At 40.2% G+C, this 20,620-nt stretch overlaps 1 protein-coding gene across 11 annotated transcripts in view; it reads right to left on the reverse strand.

Annotated features, from left to right (window-relative positions):
* GRIA4 (glutamate ionotropic receptor AMPA type subunit 4) overlaps positions 1-20,620 on the reverse strand; it is a 386,735-nt gene that overhangs the window by 226,133 nt on the left and 139,982 nt on the right. For all 11 annotated transcript variants that reach the window (XM_059418401.1, XM_059418430.1, XM_059418411.1 and 8 more), the window contains exon 4: positions 13,895-14,134. In XM_059418401.1, the coding sequence (XP_059274384.1) occupies positions 13,895-14,134 (240 nt within the window). The remainder of the gene's footprint in view (positions 1-13,894; positions 14,135-20,620) is intronic.

Below are 20,620 nucleotides of genomic sequence, written 5' to 3' on the forward strand. Positions count from 1 at the left end.
TCCTCACCCCCAAGCTTCGGTTTGTGCTGCCTGCTGTACTTGGAGCTCTCTTCTCTCTTTGTTTTTCTAAAAAATCCTATTTCTTCACACTCTTTTTGTTCTCCCCCAAAGAGTATAAGAATTTTCTATTATTTTCAACCTGATATTTACCCTAGCCCTCCATTCAGTTTGTACTTCTACCCCTGCTCCACGTAGCACGGCTCCACGCTTATACCACACGATGGAGCACGATCTCTAAACCTGTTTCAACAACTGGCCCCGTCACCGTGATCCCAAATACTTCTCTTTACACCATTTTGTTTGCTATTCTACAGTCTGTTGGCAGGTAGCATACAGGTAGAGCTAGGATATAAAAAAAATGAAGCGAACAAAAATACCTGTGGCACACATGTATTTCCAAAAGAAACTAGTGCAGTACAAGATGGAGACAAGGCCAATGTTTTAATAGATCAGAAGGTTATTCTAGCCATTGACCAATTACAAAATCACACAGAAAATAACTGTCAGAAAAATTATAACTTTGATTTTAAACAAAAATTCATTGAAGCAGGTCTGGTTCATGTACTGCAGACTTTAAATTATAGAATTTCCCAAAGGAACATGAGTAAGGGCTATCTTGGGAAGCAGTGCAGGCTCATACATGTGCGTGCATTTACTCATGTAGTTGGAAAACTGCTTCTAACACATTAACAAATTTTTCGCTTAACCCAGATTCAAACTACTAAACAATACAATGTTAAAAATTGTACTTCAAAATATATATATATATATATAAATCTGTATACATATTGCAAACTACAGCCCACAGGCCAAATCTGACCTACCATCTGCCTTTGTATGTTTGTAAGGTATGAATGGTTTCTACATTTTTAAATGTTTCGAAGGAGAGAGGGAAATAGAAATAGAATTTTGTGACACATGAATATGATGTGAAATTCAAATTTCAGTGTCCATAAATAGAGTTTTATTAGGACACAGGTATGCTCCTTCACTACTGTATTATCAATGGCTGGTTTTTGCTCCCATATCAGAGTTGAGAAGTTGAGACAGAAACCATATGGTCTGAAAAGCCTCAAGTGTCTTCTGTCTGGCTCTTAACAAAAAGTTTCCTAGTTTGCTCACTCTTAGTAGAGATCATTCTCCCTCATAACAAACGTAAGCTAAGCTTTCCTGGCATGTAGTGTAACACAGCAGCTAAAGGCATGCGTTTGTTGACTAAGAGAAGTAGCTAAGTCCCAGCCTGTTACTGGCTGCTAGGTGACTTTGGGTGAATTAATTAAATTCTCTAAGTTTTAACTGTCTCGGGAATAAAATAGGATAATAATTCTACTCACCTTCTGGATTTGGGGAGAATTAAATATGCAACACACAAGAAAATTACCCCATGCATAATGGCAGTTATGCCGCCAAAAAGATATGCCTAAAATGTAAGGATGCAGGAAAGCTGAAACTAAAAAGATATACTTGAAAAATACGAGCCAAAAGAAAGCTTGGGTAGCTATATTAATGTTGAAAAAACAGACCTCAAGACAGAAAGCATCGTTAAGGAGAGCAAGGTTTACTATACGGTATAAAAAGTTTCAGTTTATAAAAAAAAAGTTTCAGTTTATGAGGAAAACACTAAAAAGTCTAAAGAATTTTATATGAAAACGTATCACATATGAAACAAAAATCTATAGAAGTACAGAAAGAAATTGATAAATCTAAGACTAAAGTGGAAGATTTTCATGAACATCTATCTCTCAATTAGGTCAAGCAATCAGAAATTTAGTAAAGACACAGAAGATTCAGACAACATAAAATGATTACTTAGAATGCAACAGTGCCCCACCCCCCAAAAAGAAGAAGAAAGTGAATACTCTTGCTAAGACTACATGAAATATTATTATAATTGAACATGTACTGGAACATGAAGAAAGTTCCAAGAGGTTTCAAAGAACTATATCACAGAGAATATATTTGCTGCCAGAACCCATTAAGCTCCTCCACCAATGTGTGTTGTGTATCTGAACAAATGTAACACAAGGATACATGAAAGATGTGAACAGGCTTCTGAATCAGGAAAGAAATTGAAGCGTGGTTTAAAAAAATTCTTCAGACGTCATGCCCAAATATTTTAAGGCATGTTTTATCAAACTTCTGAGGAGTTAATCTTACCATTCTACAGATTCAAAAAAATGTAATATTCTGTAGCATATTCCAGAAAGCCAGTATAACCCTGTCACAAAATTGCACACATAATCACATGTAATTACATATGATAATGACATGTACAGTACAGGGAAGTGGTGTGGTTCTACTTTCCCTCTCCCCTTCTGGCTGACTGGAATGTGAACAAGACTGGGGCTTCAGTAGCCACCATGGACCTTAACGTGAAGCCACATGTTGACGACATGTAGCGACAATAGAAGCCGGACTGCAGGAAGGTGATGAAGCTTCCACAGCAGCGATAGTAACAGCTCCACATTATGTGTACCTCATACAAACACATACATTCACACTGATACCTATGTGCCTATGTATACTGTTGCTTTGTTTTTTGTTATTATTTGAAGTCTAAACTCTCCCTATGGATACACAACCTAAGATAGAAATCAGCTTCCACAGCATTTTCCTTAGAAATGTAACATACACAAGTACCTTCTGAAGTTATTCTTTCCAAATACATACAGAAGTCTTCCTGACAAGTATTTGGTAAGTGAAATGGACAATCTCTGGATCCTTCTGAAGATGCGAGGGCACAGAAGTGACATATGTGAGTTCTACGTTGCAGATCACTCATCCTGGCAAAGTACATGGGAGACAGATTCAAGAGGCTCCCAGTGGAGCCAAGGAAGAAAGCTGGTTGATGCAGGACAATGAAGGTCTGGGCAGAGGCTCCAATGCTATCCTCAAATCTCTCTTCCACGCACTTCCACAGAGAAGAGGATGCTTTGGGCATATTTCTATGAGGCACACATTTGGCAAAATTGATGAGTGGTTGGCTAGAACTGCATGAGGGAGAAAAGGAGTAAGGAAGCTTCTTCCTTTTCTAGCATGCAAGGCAGAGTACACCTTCTAAGACAGAAACATATGAAAAGGAGCAAGTTTCAGGGGGCAGTTGATAGATTCACTGTTGAAATGCTGAGATTTTAGATACAATGGGACTTCCAATGGTTACTATGAAAACAAGTCTGGTTCACAGGTGAGGACTGAGCTCTATCTAAATACAGTGAAGATGAGACCCTAAGATTCATCCATTCATATTTACTGAGTGTGACTAAATGGTAGGTCCAATCCTTGTTCAGGGACTCTCAATGAGAAAGACAAGTCCCTGCTCTTACAGACCTCAAAGAGTCTGGTGACAGAGGCACTGAATTGAACAGAATTCTGTGTTTGGTACAAGTAACACAAAATGCAACAGGAGCACATTGAAGAGGTTTATCACTCCAGGGAAGAGGTGCAAAAAAAAGACTTCTTGAAAGACATCATGCTCAGAACTGAAGGATGAGTACTGCACATCACAGGGAAACAGCTGGGATCTCCATGTCTGAGGCTGAGGGAATGCCAAGTGCATACCGACAACGCAAGCCAAAAGCATCTAATGCACTCAGAATCTAGAAAAGGCCATTTTCACTGGGGCTGGGTGTTCCAGTAGATGCAGATGACCTAACAGAGAAGTAATCAGGAGATGGGCTGGGCAGCACCTTTTAAGGAATGTGGATATTAGAGGAAGGGTAATGCCAACATGAGATCATTCTAATCAGGAGTGGGCCACGGACAACAGAGGCAACATGAGGACAGACCTGGGGGGGATGTCAGCATTTTAAGAGAAGTCAGAGTAAGGGAAGTCTACGGAGGAAATGAACCTCTAGAAACCACAAATTTATGCCTATTTGTGTTTTAATCAATTTAGCATTTATACTCAGATATATCCCTGTATTAAAAAGGGGGGCGCCTGGGTGGCTCAGTGGGTTAAAGCCTCTTGTCTTCAGCTCAGGTCATGATCCCATGGTTCAGCACTGCATCAGGCTCTCTGCTCAGCAGGGACCCTGCTTCCCCCTCTCTCTGCCTGCCTCTCTGCCTACTTGTGATCTGTCAAATAAATAAATAAAATCTTTAAAAAAAAGGTGTATGTCTCACAATATAAAATATTAACCAAATATATCAGATTAAGGATTAATAATATTAAAATGATAAATATTTATTGGCATTTAAGCATCAATTGCTAAGGTATTAGTACAGTAATAACGCTGCTGACAATAATGAGTAATAGAGCACCTGAAACATACAGACTTTGCTTTATACCAGGAACTGTGTGAGCACTTTACATACAACTCACAGTGACCGGGAAGATCACAGACATCCAGCGATTTCAGGAAACCCACGCAAGGTCAGACACGTAATCAGCAGTACAGCTGCGATGTGAATCCAGTCACTTTCCATTGTGTGCCACTGTCCTCCATGGACAGCATCTGGGTTACAGGACCAAAATAATGCTGGAACTACTTCTCTTTGGACAGGCAAAAGACTGGCAGACCTGCCATAGCCTCAACTTATATCTAACCACTACTTCTCACCATAACAAATAATAACTCCTCCCACAGCCCTGATACCACAGGTTATAAGGTGGTGATAAGCTACAGGGCACATCACTTCAGTGAACCTTACCTCTGACAGAAGTTTAGCACTACAGGGATTTAAACTTGACTGTGCATTGTCATTACATACACAGTTGTTCCATTTTTATAAGAGAAGGAACAGTTCATAGAGACAATATACATTATCTTGAGGCAATCTGTTCAGTCAGAGATCGAAAAGAAAGATCTTCCCCCATATCTTCAGATAAGCAACTTTTTCTTTTTTTTTAAATGAAGTTGTCATAAAATTATAAGTCATTTGCAAACTTACTGCTTTAGAAAGGTGTGGGTCACTGTAAAGATGGAGCCAGTGAGAAATCCTTGCCTTAAAAAAAAAACCTGTTTTTTTAGCGTAAGAAAATCGTTCATATATTACATCCACATTTCGCCAATCTAAGGATCCTCAAGGAGCATGTCTGTATCCCTCCGGCCCCTGAAGTCCTCAGGCCTGACTGAGTAATTCAACTGACAGGTTGTGTCTATGCTCAGGACTCTATCACAACAAAATTTTCTAAGCAAATTTAATGTTTCAATAAAAGCATTAATATGGGTCACCATGGGGGTGGACAGAATTTGGATGGACTCCCATATAATAGTAATTTGTTTGTTTGAATTTTGAATTTCAATGGGGGGGGAGCACAATCACCTTTCCAGTGAGAAGGACCCCCAAAGGTCTTACCAAGATCTGCTCTGCTCTTCCATTCAGACCTAACACCAACAACAGGTAGCAAATGGGAAAGGAAGGACATCTAAACAAGGGTTGTGTCACCGAGCCAACAATGTGTCTAGTGCCTCCCAGCAGACAACTGCATGGACCTGGCAAAAACATTCATGGAAGTCTACAGGTCTGTTTTCCCTGCATTCCACTCAGGCCTCTTTAACCTTCCACATGAATGTCTAGAAGGCTGCTGGCACCACAAACACAACCACGGGCTTCTGTCCTTCTCCACACCTTCTCCAATCTGTTCACACTGTTTACTTTTCTGCTCCTTGCTCTGATCCCTCCTCAGATGACCCTCCTTGTAGCTTTACTTCATTGTTCTTTGATAATCCCCTTGTCTGGCAATGTGGCTCTGATTCATTCTCCTTGTAGATTTTAGGATATGACTTCTAGCATTTGCCTTCAACCTCTCCTTTCTGTAACCAGGGAAAGCAGGAGGTAACAGGCATGTGCCTCCCTTTGCCTCCTCTAACCAGGGAAAAGGGATTAGACACATAACCCTCTTAATGAGAACACCCAACCATGTGCCTTCATCCCATCCACTTGCCCCTTACCCTACTGCTCCCCTTCATAACCCAGGGTGGAAACAGCCTATGGAATCTGGGTTAATGAGGGCAGAGAATAAACACTGCAGTTGACACTAAAAGAGATGCTGTGAAGGGAGCAGGGCCGTTTTGCCAGCTTCTGATTACTTTTTCTCCCTCAATTACAAGCCACAATCTCTATAGGAAGCTCTATTGCTATTTTTATACAGGTTTTGTTGCTGTTGTTGTTTTTTCTCTCTCCCCCTGGCCAGGTTCCAGCAGGAAGGCAGTGATACATGCTTGAAAGGTACAGTTAAGTGTTGTTTTCCTCCTGGTAGAATGGGTTATCCTCACACTTGGCAACTGGCAACAAGTAAGTATTTGGCATTGTCAGCCAGACTATAAATGTGTGGAAAATCAGTAACCAAAAGTATTGGGATGAGCTGTAAAAACATTCTAAATCCTAATGAGTTCACTATAAACACAGATAATTGCCCAAGGTTCATCACGGGACATTTATAGAAAGGGAATCTTCTTCATCTGCATGGGGGTTTTAGACATAAAAGTTCTTCCCCCACGGGGTTAGGAAACAAATGGAAAATGGGGCTTAATATATCAAGAATTAAAGATAAATTTTTTTAATCCCTTCTTGGATGGCACCTAGTTAGGATCTGAAAGACTCTTACTTCTCCTGAATTCATACATCAATTATCTGTTTTGCTACTGTGATTCTAATTTTGGGTTTTTTTTTTAAGATTTTATTTATTTATTTGACAGACAGAGATCACAAGTGGGCAGAGAGACAGCCAGAGAGAGAGGAAGGGAAACAGGCTCCCTGCTGAGCAGAGAGCCCGACGCGGTGCTCGATCCCAGGACCCTGGGATCACGACCTGAGCTGAAGACAGAGGCTTTAACCCACTGAGCCACCCAGGCGCCCCTAATTTTGTTTTTAATAAGAAAAATGGACCAGAAGCATTTTAAGTGGCACAATTAATGGCAGACGTGTGCACATATGGGAACTGGAGATTGGAGATGGGTGCTTGTAAGCAACGCTCCCCACTGATCATTCCTCTGAGTGGTGTCGAGCCCAGATGACAGGTGTCCAGTCACCCCTGAAAATCTTCCCCAACTCATACCTCTCTGAAAGGAATTTCAAAGAGGGAGCAGAACCAGTAATACTGTTTTGATGTGAACTGAAGTTGTTATGCCATATCCCTTGGAGGTATCTGCTCCCCTCCATTATTTCTGGCTGTGAGTTTACCACAAGTCTGTAACTGGTAAGGACTGACAGAGGGCTGAGGCTCCCAGTTTCCTGGAATCATGCTGCCTATCCCAATTAGTTTCCGAGAGCAGGAAGGGAAGGAGGCAAAAAGTAAAAGAACAACAATATGAGAAGAAATACAGAACTGGAGTTGAGAACCCAAAGGGAAGAGAGGAGAGTTCTCTGGAGCATTTCATTCAGGCTTTTTTACTGGGAAGTAAGAGAGGCATCACTGAAGGGGATTTTATGCCTCTTCATTTGTTCCTCTTTCTGTTATGTAGATCTTGACTTTTTTCCAAAAGGATTTAGGTCATTTATAAAAAAAAAAAAAAAAAAAAAAAAAAAAGGCATGTATGCAGCAAAACCCAAAAAGTAAAAATGAAACAGCAAGATCCCTGCCCTCCCCACACAAAGGTGTCTTTCCATCCGCCTTCCCTCCTTGTTCAGCATAGGGGAGCTGCATGCATACATTATGCCAGCCCACAACACTGTTTCCTAGGTTTTTCAAAGTATGTTATGCTATGTGTAGAATATATTTTTGTAAAAAAGGGGGAGGGGAAGCTAAAAAAAAAAAAAAAAAACGGGCCAAAGGAAATAAGCCAAAACAAACCAAAGTGAAGTTTTCTACTCTATGTCTTGCCAAATGTATCTCTCCTAGGGAAAATTTACATAATGTTATAATATTAATTCAGATACTGAATACAAGATATTCAGCAACCTGTGAAATAACACTGCTAGGCTGGAAAGCACTGATGTGATAAAATATTGAACATTAAGCATTAAAGAGAAGTAGGAGGAAGTAAAACATGGTCAGTGCCAGCCACTGGTTACTCTGGATGTGAGACCAAAACTGCTGTCTTTCATTATCAGTTCTCTGGAAAACACTGAGAGGGATCATTTGAATTTTTAAAATGTTAGGTTTATGTCTCCTTTGAGACACTGTCTCATCTCCGTTGATCATAAATACACCTTGTGACCAGTGGTGTTGGGAATGGCCAAAAATGCATCATAAGTATACGCAATTCTGGGCAAGAGACACAAGTAAAAAATATTTTCCTTTGAAAAGATCTATTTCAAATGGGAAAATAACCGCTGCTTATAGTACTTAAATTAATGTCTTTTTCACTGAAGGAAAATGACTTCCCTTTAAGTAGATTTGAAAAGATTTTCAAGGTTTTATAATACCAAAAATACAGATTTTAAAATGCTATAAATATTTAGCTTAATTATATTCAAATCAAGAATGCTATTTTTCACACTTCTCCACATTTTTTCATGATAAGAAAACTGCATTTAATCAAAGGCCACCCCATAGGAGAATTTTTCATTTTGACTAGTCTATGAACTCTGAGACACTAAAATATGGTATTATTGAAAATAAAACAAAATATGGTATCATTAATAAAATATGAATTAAATGATTAGTTATTAGAGCACTAAAATTATTTGATACCAAGTATGAAGGACTTCACTTGATGAATTCATTAGTCCATTTCATGGTTATGGTATGTTTATCAGGGGTTACTATGCTACATGCAAAAGGTATAAACGTAATAAGATATAATAATTACCGGCAATAGACCTATTTCTGGAGAAGAAAAGATATGTAAATGTATACACAATGCAATGTGAAAATTACTGTAAAAAGGATCTGTACAGAATGTTCTCGAAGTTCTTTTCCTACATGAGTCAAGAAAAGATTTAGATGTTTCACTCAAAGTGCAATCTGTTATTCCAAATGAACTCGTTGTTTAGATACACTGTGTTGTCCCATACAGTAGCCATTAGGCAAATGTGGCTACTTGAATTAACCAATTAAAATTTAAATTTAAAATTCAGATCTTCAGGTTTATAAGTCACATTTTAAGTACTCATTAGTCTTAAATTTATCAACTCAAAAATCTTACTGAAGTTTTGTTCCAAATTAAAATTGTAAAAACATTAAACTATGTATCAAAGGCAAGCTTCTAGCTGTTAAGTAGAATCTTGTGTACTGTTTCCTAATGAAGCCATACCAAGTGAGTTAACTTACTTTCAATACTGTCCTGCTCGTCCACTGCATCTTAATACCTATCAAAGTGCCCGATACAGAAAAACTGAGCAAAAAATTTTTACTGAATGACAAATGGATAAACTAAATGAATAAATGAATGAACACCTTTGTTTTCTTCTTTGAGAGGCAGTCAAATGAAAAGAAGCAGGGAGTCACCTGGTACAGAGAATGCTGATGCCGCCTACTATCCTTCTCTGATGCCGCCTACTACCACCATTTCCAGGTTAGGAACAGACTATTGAGAATATAAAATTAAAAAAAAAAAAAAAACACCTTATAAAAGGATGAATGGGCTTTAGAGACAATGAGTTTAACTTTCTGCCTTCTCTGTATTTCTGTCTCCCTAGAAGATGTAGACAAAAACATGGGTAGGTTCACACAGCTCCTGAACAGCAGAACAGAACTTGAATATAAGTCTTACAGAGGAAAAAAAGCATCCTTCTTTTTACTGACCGAGAATCAACATGAAAACATTACTTTAAGTTATGACAGTGAGGTTCTTGTGTTTTATGAGATCATTATATCGCTACAGAGATTAAGATTTCATAAGTAATTGAGGAGATCAGTGAAAATACATATTCCAAAATAAGGATTTCTGATGCATCAGAAAGCCATTTTCACTCAAGTTTCTGAAGAAATTCAGGGTCCTATTGAGGTAGTTACTTGTAACATGAAAAGTGTTTAAATAGTTTATGGTTAACAAGATCAGAGAAAAGCACCAAAATCTTATTTCTTTACACTTGGTTTTGAACATTAAAAAAAAATTCTTATCTTTAATGTTGATAAGCATTTCTTCTGCATGATGTGAAAATATGGATGACTCTTAGCCAACTATGTTTATGACAGAAAGCAATCATGTTCACAACTGAAGTTCAAGCCAAAGTTGGTGACAGTGACACAAAATCTTAAGCCCAGTAAATAAGAGGAAATAAATTGGTCTTGTGATCCTAAACTTATAAGCACAACAGTTTCAAAGGGAGAAAAAATTGTTACTATCTTTTTTGAGTACTTAATTAAGGCCAAGAATATTGGGAAGCAGCATCATGCCACGATAGGGTGAACCATCTCAACATTCAGGGAAGGCCACACATTACCAAATATAAAATAAGTCAGTCACCGTGATGAAAAGTACAGTATAGGGAGTAGAGTCAACATTGTAATAACATTGTCTGGTGACAGATGGTGACTACACTTATTGTGGTAAACACTCAGCAATGCACAGAACTGTTGAATCACTACGTTGTACACCTGAAGCTCATATAACATTGTATGTCAAATACACTTCAGGAAAAAAACCTTAAATAGCCATCTTCCTGATATTTTTTCATTCATGCAATTACCACTCGGTAGAAAGGTGTCTCTTTTGCAAATGGCTTGGGTTACTATAACAGAAGGCCATAAAAAGGACTAGCTGTTCATCCTGCAGCCACTACTGGAGAAGATTAGGAAATCTGAGAGAGTGACTTGCACCAACTGGTTAAAAACTGGACAGTTATGAGGCACCTGGTTGGCTCAGCTGGTTAAATGCCCAACTCTTTATTTTGGCTCAGGTCATGATTTTAGGGTCATGAGAATGAGGCCCAGTATCTGCACTCAGCAAGGAGTCTCCTTGAGATTCACCCACTCCCTCTTCCTTCGCCCCTCCCCCCTTGTGTAATTTCTAAATAAATGAGTAAAATCTTAAAAAAAAAGAACTTTAAAACACAACACAACAGGACAGTTACACTCCAGGGAGACAACAATGAAAAAGCAGGCTTTGTGCAGCAAGTCAGTAAGTAACTGACAAGTTAAAGATGACAAGATGCCACATTAGAAGAAACAGTGCTCATACCATGAAGGACATAAATCCTAAATTTAGCCAGGAAAAAGATACTTTAAATAATGAAGTATGTATATTTATACTAGACATATCCCTGGAATGAGGTGATGGGACGTGGCTCAGGGTTGGAGCATCTGATGTGCTATGCAAGAGTGAAGATCCTGGAAAGTACCAACTAGTACAAAAGCAAGGCACCACTTTTAATCTCTGTTTGTAGGGAGGCTAACACATGAATGCCTACACCATTCTCCTTGCCGGAGACCGATTTACTCAGGCACAGAGGCAGAAAGCAAGATAGGGGTCCCACCCATATTTCTGTGAGATCGAGACATCATAAAATAAGGATTTTCTGCCCAAAGTGGTGAACTGGGCTGTGTCATTAAAAACCATCTTATCCTGATCCCAGTATATATTTCCTGGCATTATGGTTCAATTTTTTAACACATTAAGTTAACTTAATGAAGTACAGTTTTTTTCTGCATTTGACATTCATATTTTACAACTGATAAACCTACATCAGCACATTATTATCACCTGAAGTCCATGGCTTACACTAGGCTTCACTCTTGGTTTTGGACATTCCATGTGTTGAGCAAATGTATAATGATGTGTCTATCGTTACAGTATCATAGTGAATAGTTTCACTGCCTGAAAATCCTCTGTGCTCTATCTATTCATCCCTCCTTCCCCTTAACCTCTGGCAAATACTAAGCTTTTTCCTATCTTCATAGTTTTGCCTTTTCCAGAACGTCATACACTTGGAATCATACAGCATGTAGTCTTTTCAGATGGGCTTCCTTCACTTAGCAGGAAGATGTATTTAAGGTCCCTCCATGTTTTTTTATGCACTGATTGCTCATTTCCTTTTAGCTCCGAACAATATTTCACTATTTGGATGAACCACAGTTTATCCATTCACCTACTGAAGGGCATTTTGGTTGCTTTCCAGTTTTGGCAATTATGAATAAAGCTGCTCTAAACATCTGTGTGTGGGTTTTTTGTGTGGACGTAATTTTTCACCTCCGGTTAGTAAAATACCAAGAAGCGGGACTACTGGATCACATGGTGAGAGCATAGTTTTGTAAGAAACTGCCAAACTGTCTTCCAAAGGGGCTGTACCATTTTGCATTCCCACCAACAATGAATGAGAGCTCCTGTTGCTCCACATCCTCATCATCATTTGGTGCTGTCAGTGATCTGGATTTTGGCCATTCTGATAGATATGTTGTGGTATCTCATTGCTGTTTTCAGTTGTATTATGATTCAATTATCAGTGTCCTCTTGCTTAAGGATTTTTCCAAAAGTTAGAAATGTACAGAATGATCATTTCTCCAACCTAGAATATATTCTGCAGAATGACTTGGATAATTAGCTATTGGAAAATGTTATCATGAGATATGGGTAGGTTATCATGAGATACGGTAGGACAGTGTTACTGTCCCTTATTTCCAAATGAGAATTACTGCATGCTGCAACCATGCAAAAAAAAAAAAAAATACACTGTTATTAAATTTTCTGAATGTGTTACAGAAAGGGAAATTTACCAAGAATGCTAATATAAGCAATGTACTAAGACCACCACTGTGACATTTTATATGATATATACCATCTCTGAGTATAGGAAATTATGTTTGGACTTTTGAAGGTAATCATATTTTCAAGACTTATCTTGCTTATTTATTGTCTTATATTTATTATCTTACCCACTTTGTAGATAGAATTCTATTCAAGGATATTCTTAAAATGTTGCCAGTTTCAATTATTCCAACTTCTTTTTTTTTTTAAAGATTTTATTTATTTATTTGACAGAGAGAAATTATAAGTAGATGAAGAGGCAGGCAGAGAGAGAGAGAGGGAAGCAGGCTCCCTGCTGAGCAGAGAGCCCGATGTGGGACTCAATCCCAGGACCTGGAGATCATGACCCGAGCCGAAGGCAGCGGCTTAACCCACTGAGCCACCCAGGCGCTCAATTATTCCAACTTCTGATAAAAAATCAAAGTCTTTAAGGAAAAAAGATTGAAGACAAAAACCCACAGGGGTTTTCTTGCTGTTTAAATTGTAATGTAATATGTTGCTATCATTCTAGTCACTAAATTAAAAAAAAAAAAAACTAAAAGAAAAAAAGAATGAATATGGGAACTTCGTAAGTTATGTCTCATACTGTAAAGTCAGAGTATCTCAAACAGGCCCACAAATGAATGGACTGTTAATAATCCAACATTCTTCACCCCGTTTTCCCAATGCATGAGTGGAACAGTGTCACTTACTGATCTCCACAGCCTGATGAAGTAAAGGTTCCTAGCGCACAAGCCCTCCCACCGAATCCGTACTGCACTGACACGACGCTTCAAGTACTCACGGTTACATTTCAACACGACATCTGAAACTAATGATGTACTCTGTGCTGGCTAACGGAATTTAATTTAAAAAATTATACACTTCAAACTCAATGCTATGCTTCCAAACTGCTACTTTCCCTTTTTTAAAATAAAATTTGAGATACACAGAAGTAGACACAAAACTCAACCTGCAACTTTCTTAAGATCTTCCAAGACCTTAAATCATCATTAAGATGACCTTAAATCATCTGCACTCGAGGTAAAAGACCTGTTTACTTCCTGATCGTACTTGAAATACCATCACGGACATTTTCACGGAATCCTTTTATTTCGGCCAAGTGACAGAGCATGGCTTCCTCACCCACCACCATGCGCGTCTGGAGCTTGTTTAATGACGGCCTGTGGCCCAGTCAGGCTAAGTTCACTAATCATACGCATCGCGCACTTGCTGATCCCAGCCACACTCCGGCTCCAAACACTTCGGCGCGCCGCACGCGCGACACCAGGGCCGGTCGCGGCGCACCGAGAGCAGCGCTCGGCCGCGCAGCGCGGACTCACCCCGGTCCGTGTCGTACAGGAAGACGAAGCAGTTCCACTCATAGTGGTCCAGCAGGCTCAGGAGCGCGCCCCGCAGGGACGGCCGCAGCTGCAGCACGAACTGGCTCTCGCCCTCCGTGGGGAAACTGGGTGTGATGAGGGAGATGTGTAAGGCGCTGCAGAATGAGGTCAAGGTATGCACCGACCTCTTGTCATAGAGTCCGAAAATCGCAAAAACTCCTCTGGAGTACTGGGAACAGACTGAAAGAAAAGAAAAAAACCACACAACTGTGAGCACACTCTCAACCTGCTGACTTCCACATCAACCGTCTATGAGGGTAAAAGAAGTCTGAGTCATGCGGACATCTGGGAATGTCACATCAGGAAAGAGTAAAACTGAAGCGTATAATTAATTCTGTCCTCCACGAAGGCGTCCTTCCTCATGGAGCCAATCTGCACTTCCGGTGCAAGATGGCGCCGCAGGAAGAGCCCGCGCTCGCCCCGCCCCTCGCGTCGACACCGACCTGGACCGCCGCTCCTCCGAGAGGAGAACCGAGAGCTGGCGAGCCGCTCCTGCCCACAAGCCAGAAGGACCCCAGGCAGAGAGGGACAGAGAGGAGGCGCTGACACGGGGAAGCCCCGGCTGTGCGAGCACGGAGGGACCCGGAGCCGACCCGTGTGCCCTGCGGGGCGCGGATAGACGGCCGGGTGTGAAGGAGCAACCGGCACAGAAAGGCCTCAGCCCTAGAACCCTGCCAAGCAGCGGGGGAGCGGCTGGAACCTCTCCAGCTCCAGAGGCTGGCGAGCGCCACTGTTTACACTGGCGTCCACCTGGCGAGCGCCTGGTGCTGACGGAAACCGGGTTCCGGCGCCGCGGCCGGCCTGCTGCCTCCGCGAGCCCTGGCTCTAGCCCCAGATGCCCTCGGGCACAGGAAAACAACCCGCAGTTTAAAAGAGCAACTAGCATACAAACGACCCAGCCTTAGAGCTCCACTGAACAGCGGGGGAAGCTGCCGGAACAACCCTGAGACCGAGGCCAGCCAGCCCCACGCTTGCCATTCCCCAGCCACCTCAATCCCACGGGGCAGGGTCGGCGCCGCCGGGCTGGCCTGCCGCCGCAGTGCGCCCCGCGCCCCCAGCCCGCACCATTCCCAGGCGTCTCACCAACGAGGGCCCAGCGTGGTGCACAGCGGGGCACCCCCAGCCAGCGGGATAAGGTGAAAAAGGCGCCCAGCACTCCTCGAGCCCCCGACAGCTGCGGGCGCGTGCTTCCGGCCCCACCAGGGCATGGCCTACGCCGCCCTACACCGAGTTCCTGGAGGGCCGGGCGTCCCGCTTCACCAGCTTCAGCTTCTGCAGTCCCCCCCGGGGCACCCTCAGTGCAGAGAGCCGGGGGACCACCGCAGCCAGTGCCCACTTCACCTGCAGCCATCCCACCGGGGACCCCCAACATACACAGTCTACACTGGGGACGACCTTCCATGGGATCCCTCCTTCAACTTCAGGAAAGGTAGTCGTTCGCCTAGCTCACAGAAACAAACACACGAAGTCGAACGAAAAGAGAAGACAGAGGAATATGCTCCAAATGAAAGAACAAGAACTAAAATAAAACGGAGATAAATCTACCTAAATTCGTTACTTTGTGGCTTTTTTGTTTTTTGCAGTTGCAGTTGTCATTTTTTCCCCCTCACAACCTTAGAGTTCTCTAGAACCACGTGTGAACACAAGTTAAGCTCTCTGGAAAATCACTACTGGGGTGCCCTGGATACTTGGCGGTATTGTGACGAGCTGTGCAGCTTATAGGTAGGCTATAAAGTGAAGACAAGACAATTTCAAAACCCAACAGAACCAAGTGCTCTTGCAGTAAGAACCTGCGGTGAACAGGTGCACAGCCTCCTTCTCTTTCCTGTCTATGCTCCTAGTTGTTGCAAGAACAATGAGACAAATACATAAAGAGAAACAAACAAACACACACACACAAACACCTCTTCTCAAGATTCTTTCCTAGCATCATTTTAATCCCTTCTTCAGCATGACTGAATCCTAGTCCTAACTTGGGTAACTTTTTCTAATTTACCTTTTAAAGGATACAGGCTTGCATTAAAAAAATACTTTTTCTGTTTAAGAAGGAAAGCATCACTGAAATCCAAATTCTTATAGTTTACGACATATGGTGAAAGGTCCCATTTTTCTTTGTCTTATACCGCTAGTTTAAAATGTCCTTAATTCTCTAAAATGTTGATGTTTTCTGATTTTGGTTACTACTTTTAAGTGCTAAGTTTATAAAGAAGCCGAGGATATTAGATAATCTAGAGATTAGGAGTAGTTTATTGTGATACAAAGAAATTAGATTTTGCTTTGTTGAAGTAATAATAGGCACTTGGAAAAAAACTTAATTATCCTAATAACATTTATACCCATATTCTACAATATCCAGGTTTTAGGAAATTATGAGGCATAATTAAATAAGATAAATTAATAAAACCTGGCAGTGTTTCTTCTGTTCTTGTTTATTATACCTCTGAAATTAGGGATAGAGTCTGAGCAATATAACTATAGCAGAAGGTACCAATTAACAGAAAAGGGATGCTTCTGGTCTTTTGTAGATAATATGTTCTAAGAGATCTTGTATAAGTTCTGGAAAAAGTAACACCTAACTAAGGAACCAGCATCTATATTCAAGACTAGGATAGACTAGACTTTAAAATAGAAGGGAATGACTGCAAACTCAGCAAAACAGTTTAAATCCTAGTGCTTTTACTTGTTAGCCAGGTGACCTTGACTAAATTATTTAATCTTAATTGTCTCAATTATAAATACATAATATGCCAAAGATTAAATAAGATAATGCATACAAAACCATGACCCTATACAGGAGATAATTAGTAAGTGGTAGATTTTTTTTTTTTTTTAATATTTTATTCACTTGAGAGAGAGACAGAGATAGGGAGAGAGAGTACAAGCAGGGAGTAGATGGAGAAGCAGGCTCCCTGCTGAGCAGGGAGCCCAATGCGGGGCTCGATCCCAGGGCCCTGATATCATGACCTGAGCCTAAGGCAGATGCTCAACTGACTGAGCCACCCAGGTGCTCTGTAAGTAGATTTTATAAATTCCATGAAGGAAAAAACATCCAATTCTAATTCTATGCTTGCCCAGGAACTACAATTTGATCACCTAAGTAATCTGACCAACTGGAAGACTTGTTCTGACGGTGTGACTGGTTGAAATTTTCTTTCAAGGTATAAGAAACAGTATGATGTAACATTTGGGTACCTAGTGTTTCAATTCAATTAATTTCTATAACTTAAGAGACCTTCTCCGATAAATCAAGTTGCTGGATCAGCTGTTAACCTTGAGAAAGTTCCACCAAGGCTTTGGATGTATTTATGTAAGTGCTGTACACTTAGTGTATAACTAGGAGTCCCTTGGCTCCCTTATAGATTTTTCATATTGTCCTGTTCCCTTGATTTCCATACAAGTTGAGAGCCCACTCTTAATCTTTAGTCAGCAAATAATCTGGTTCAAATAATTTTTGTTTCACTTTATTGAAAAAAGTTGAAGAGCTTTAGAACTCAAAACTAAGACACTGGCTTTCAGTTTGGTTCTGAACATACACACAGATTTTAGTGGTTGTTCAAGAAACTGTTAAGCAAACAGCGGGCACCTGGGTGGCACAGTTAGTTGGGTGTCTGACTGTGGCTTAAGGCTTTAGTCGTGGGATTGAGCCCCTTATTGGGCTCCGGGCACAACAGGGAGTCTGCTGGAGTTTCTCTCTCCCTCTCCCTTTGTCCATCCCCCCAGGATGAGCACCCACTCTTTTTAAAATAAATAAATAAATCTTTAAAAAAGAAAAGAAAATGTAAGCAAGTCATGTACTTTAAGACAGTTATACATATAATGTATTATATGCATGTATAATTATAGTATTACAGAGTATAATTATGTAAATACTTAATTCTTTGTTATTGCATTTTTAAAACCATACCTTTGTCAAGTTTTGGTTTCCAAACTCCATTTCGAGGAACCCCACAAGTTTCCTAAGAGGACTTCATTAGCTTTGCAGGAGAACCTTTGATGAAACAGGAAAGGGTGGCACCCCTTTCCCCAAAGATTTCCTCTATTTCAAATAGATTTCCTCTATTTCAAATACTGAGCTGCTTCCAACATCACATTTTATGTGCAAATAGTATTATGCTATTTAAGAAGGCCCAAAACAACTAATATACCCTATACAAAGTTCCTTGATTATTTTTTCTTTCCTACTGTGTTCTTTTCAATGTAATCATTATGACTTTCCACTACTCTGGTGCTTGCCATAGCATTTTAACTTAATTTATTCCACTTGTTCCTCAATAAACAGTATTTTCTGATATTTAATCATCTTCTGTCTGCTTTCTTCATTTGCATCATCAAAAATATCCATCTAACTTCTCTTTTTCACAGCAACTTGTCATTCTCCTAATACACTTATTTAGAAACTGTAAAAAGTCTTAGACTAATAACTTTGCTTTTGGCTGTATTTTGTCACTCACATTTTAGTTTCCCTTTGCAAATGTCCAGGTTTAGTAGTACTAATTTGATTATTATTATTTTTTTTTTGGTCTGTTTAATCTAGAATTATATCCTTGGTAGGTGAGGGTTATTGGGTTTCCTATGTATGTGGATAGATGGTCAATCAAATGTTCAATATTATCTCTATATGATCCCTTAGATAGTATTTCATTTGCTCAATAGATACCAATTTTAAAAGATAATTATTTCCAGATTTAGTATTAGAATCTAGCTTTTGCAAACACTCAAATCAAAATTCACTTGATTATGTCTTATGACGTCTATTGTTGCTTAGTATACAGATAATTATTCAAACAATGGAACTTCTTGAACTATCTGTATGCATACACAAATTAATGAAAATAAAATAAGGTAAGTATCAGTGTGTTCAGAAATGCATACATAAGAGGGGAGCAAGCTGAATTTTAATGTAATGGTTAGTCACTAAAGAGATGTGATGGTATTAGATAGATACATATTTGGGGATACAAACACTAATCAGGATAAGACTTCCAAGGAAATAATCCAATCAAAATTTTAAGCACATATTCTATATTCTGCTTCACTAATGAGATCACTAAGATCAAGTTATTATGTAAATAACACATAATATAAACACATCGTAATAATTCATTCATCTTTTACCTGATGGTGTCAATTAATTAGATCTGTCTTTTCATCAGGTAGTCACCCCATTCTGTTCCAGATGCCACACTCCAGATGCCAAGCCAAGTCAATCTGTCATATAATTTGTGATGATTTATACCCCTCCATCACATGTAAATCAAATGACGTGGTCTTAGCTCAGTGTTTCTCAAGTCATGGGACATAAATCCAAGTGATATGCTGAATTTCACCGACCACCGCGGCGCATGTAGGAAGAGCACAGGCCAGTGATCCATCGGATGCTCTTCCCTTTCTCCTGCCTCTGCAGGCTTCCTCCGCCCTATACAACTTCCGAAAATAAGCCCAGCTGTCCTTCATTTTATCAAACAACCTTCTACACCTACCGCTTCTTACCCTCCTATCCTTCTCCAGGCACTTTTGTTGATAAGGTTTTCTACTTACACTGTTTTCCAACTCATTTGATTTGGCTCGTCTACTTCCCAGCCACCAGAACCACTTTCATCAAGTGTGCTGATGACCAACTACATCCTAAATCCGACATCCTTGAACTCCCATCTTACTGGAGTTCTCTGTTGGGTTTGGAACTTTAGATGTCTGCTGGGCTGCAAACCCAACCACTTCCTATTTCTACTATGCCACTCCAGGTACTTCTGTTAATAACCCAGCCCTGGGGCACCTGGGTGGCTCAGTGGGTTAAACCTCTACTTTCAGCTCAGATCATGATCTCAGGGTTCTGGGATCGAACCCCACATCAGGCTCTCTGCTCAGCGGGGAGCCTGTTTCCTGCCCCCCCTGCCACCTGCCTTCCTCTCTGTCTACTTTTGATATCTCTGTCTCTGTTAAATAAATCAATGAAATATTTTAAAAAAATAACCTAGCCCTGTGAGGGTGCCTGCCAGATCAGTCATAGAGCATGGGACTCTCAACCTCAGGGTCATGAGTCTAAGCCCCATGTTGGATGTGTAGCATACAACCCCCCCCAAACTATATATCTATATCTATATATCTATCTCTATCTATCTATATATCTATCTATCCCCAGCCTTGTAGATATTTGAATTTGCATGATTAAGCTATCCATTTTTCAATGTAAACAGAACTGTTTACTGGTTTGGGTAAACTGCATAAAGCAGTGTAAAAAGTGTTTGTTGGTGTTTAATCAATCTGTAGTAGAAAGAATGTACTGCAAAAAAAAAAAAGAAAAAAAAGGTAGATTTAACACTACCACTCATCGTTTCATTCAACAAATGCTTATATGCTGCCTAATTTATTACAGCCACTGTGTTAAGCATTTCTAACAAAATACAATTAATACAGTGTTTTCCACTGAGAAGAGGTTCACATTCTAAGTAGCCAGATACAAATTGATGCTTCAAGATAGTGAACACAGTAAGTGATAGGCAGAGGTTATGAGGAAGCACAGAGGAGTCCTTAGCTTAGCCCATAGGCCATAGGGCTATGGATTGAAGGAAATGTTACTTGTCTATGGAGGTTAGGTTTGAATAGTGATTAAAGATATAGAAACCAACAAGCAGGTTGCCAATATTTCTATTTCTTTTTTTTTTTTTT

The sequence above is a fragment of the Mustela nigripes genome, chromosome 1 (assembly GCF_022355385.1).
Source record: "Mustela nigripes isolate SB6536 chromosome 1, MUSNIG.SB6536, whole genome shotgun sequence".
In the NCBI taxonomy this organism is placed as follows: domain Eukaryota; kingdom Metazoa; phylum Chordata; class Mammalia; order Carnivora; family Mustelidae; genus Mustela; species Mustela nigripes.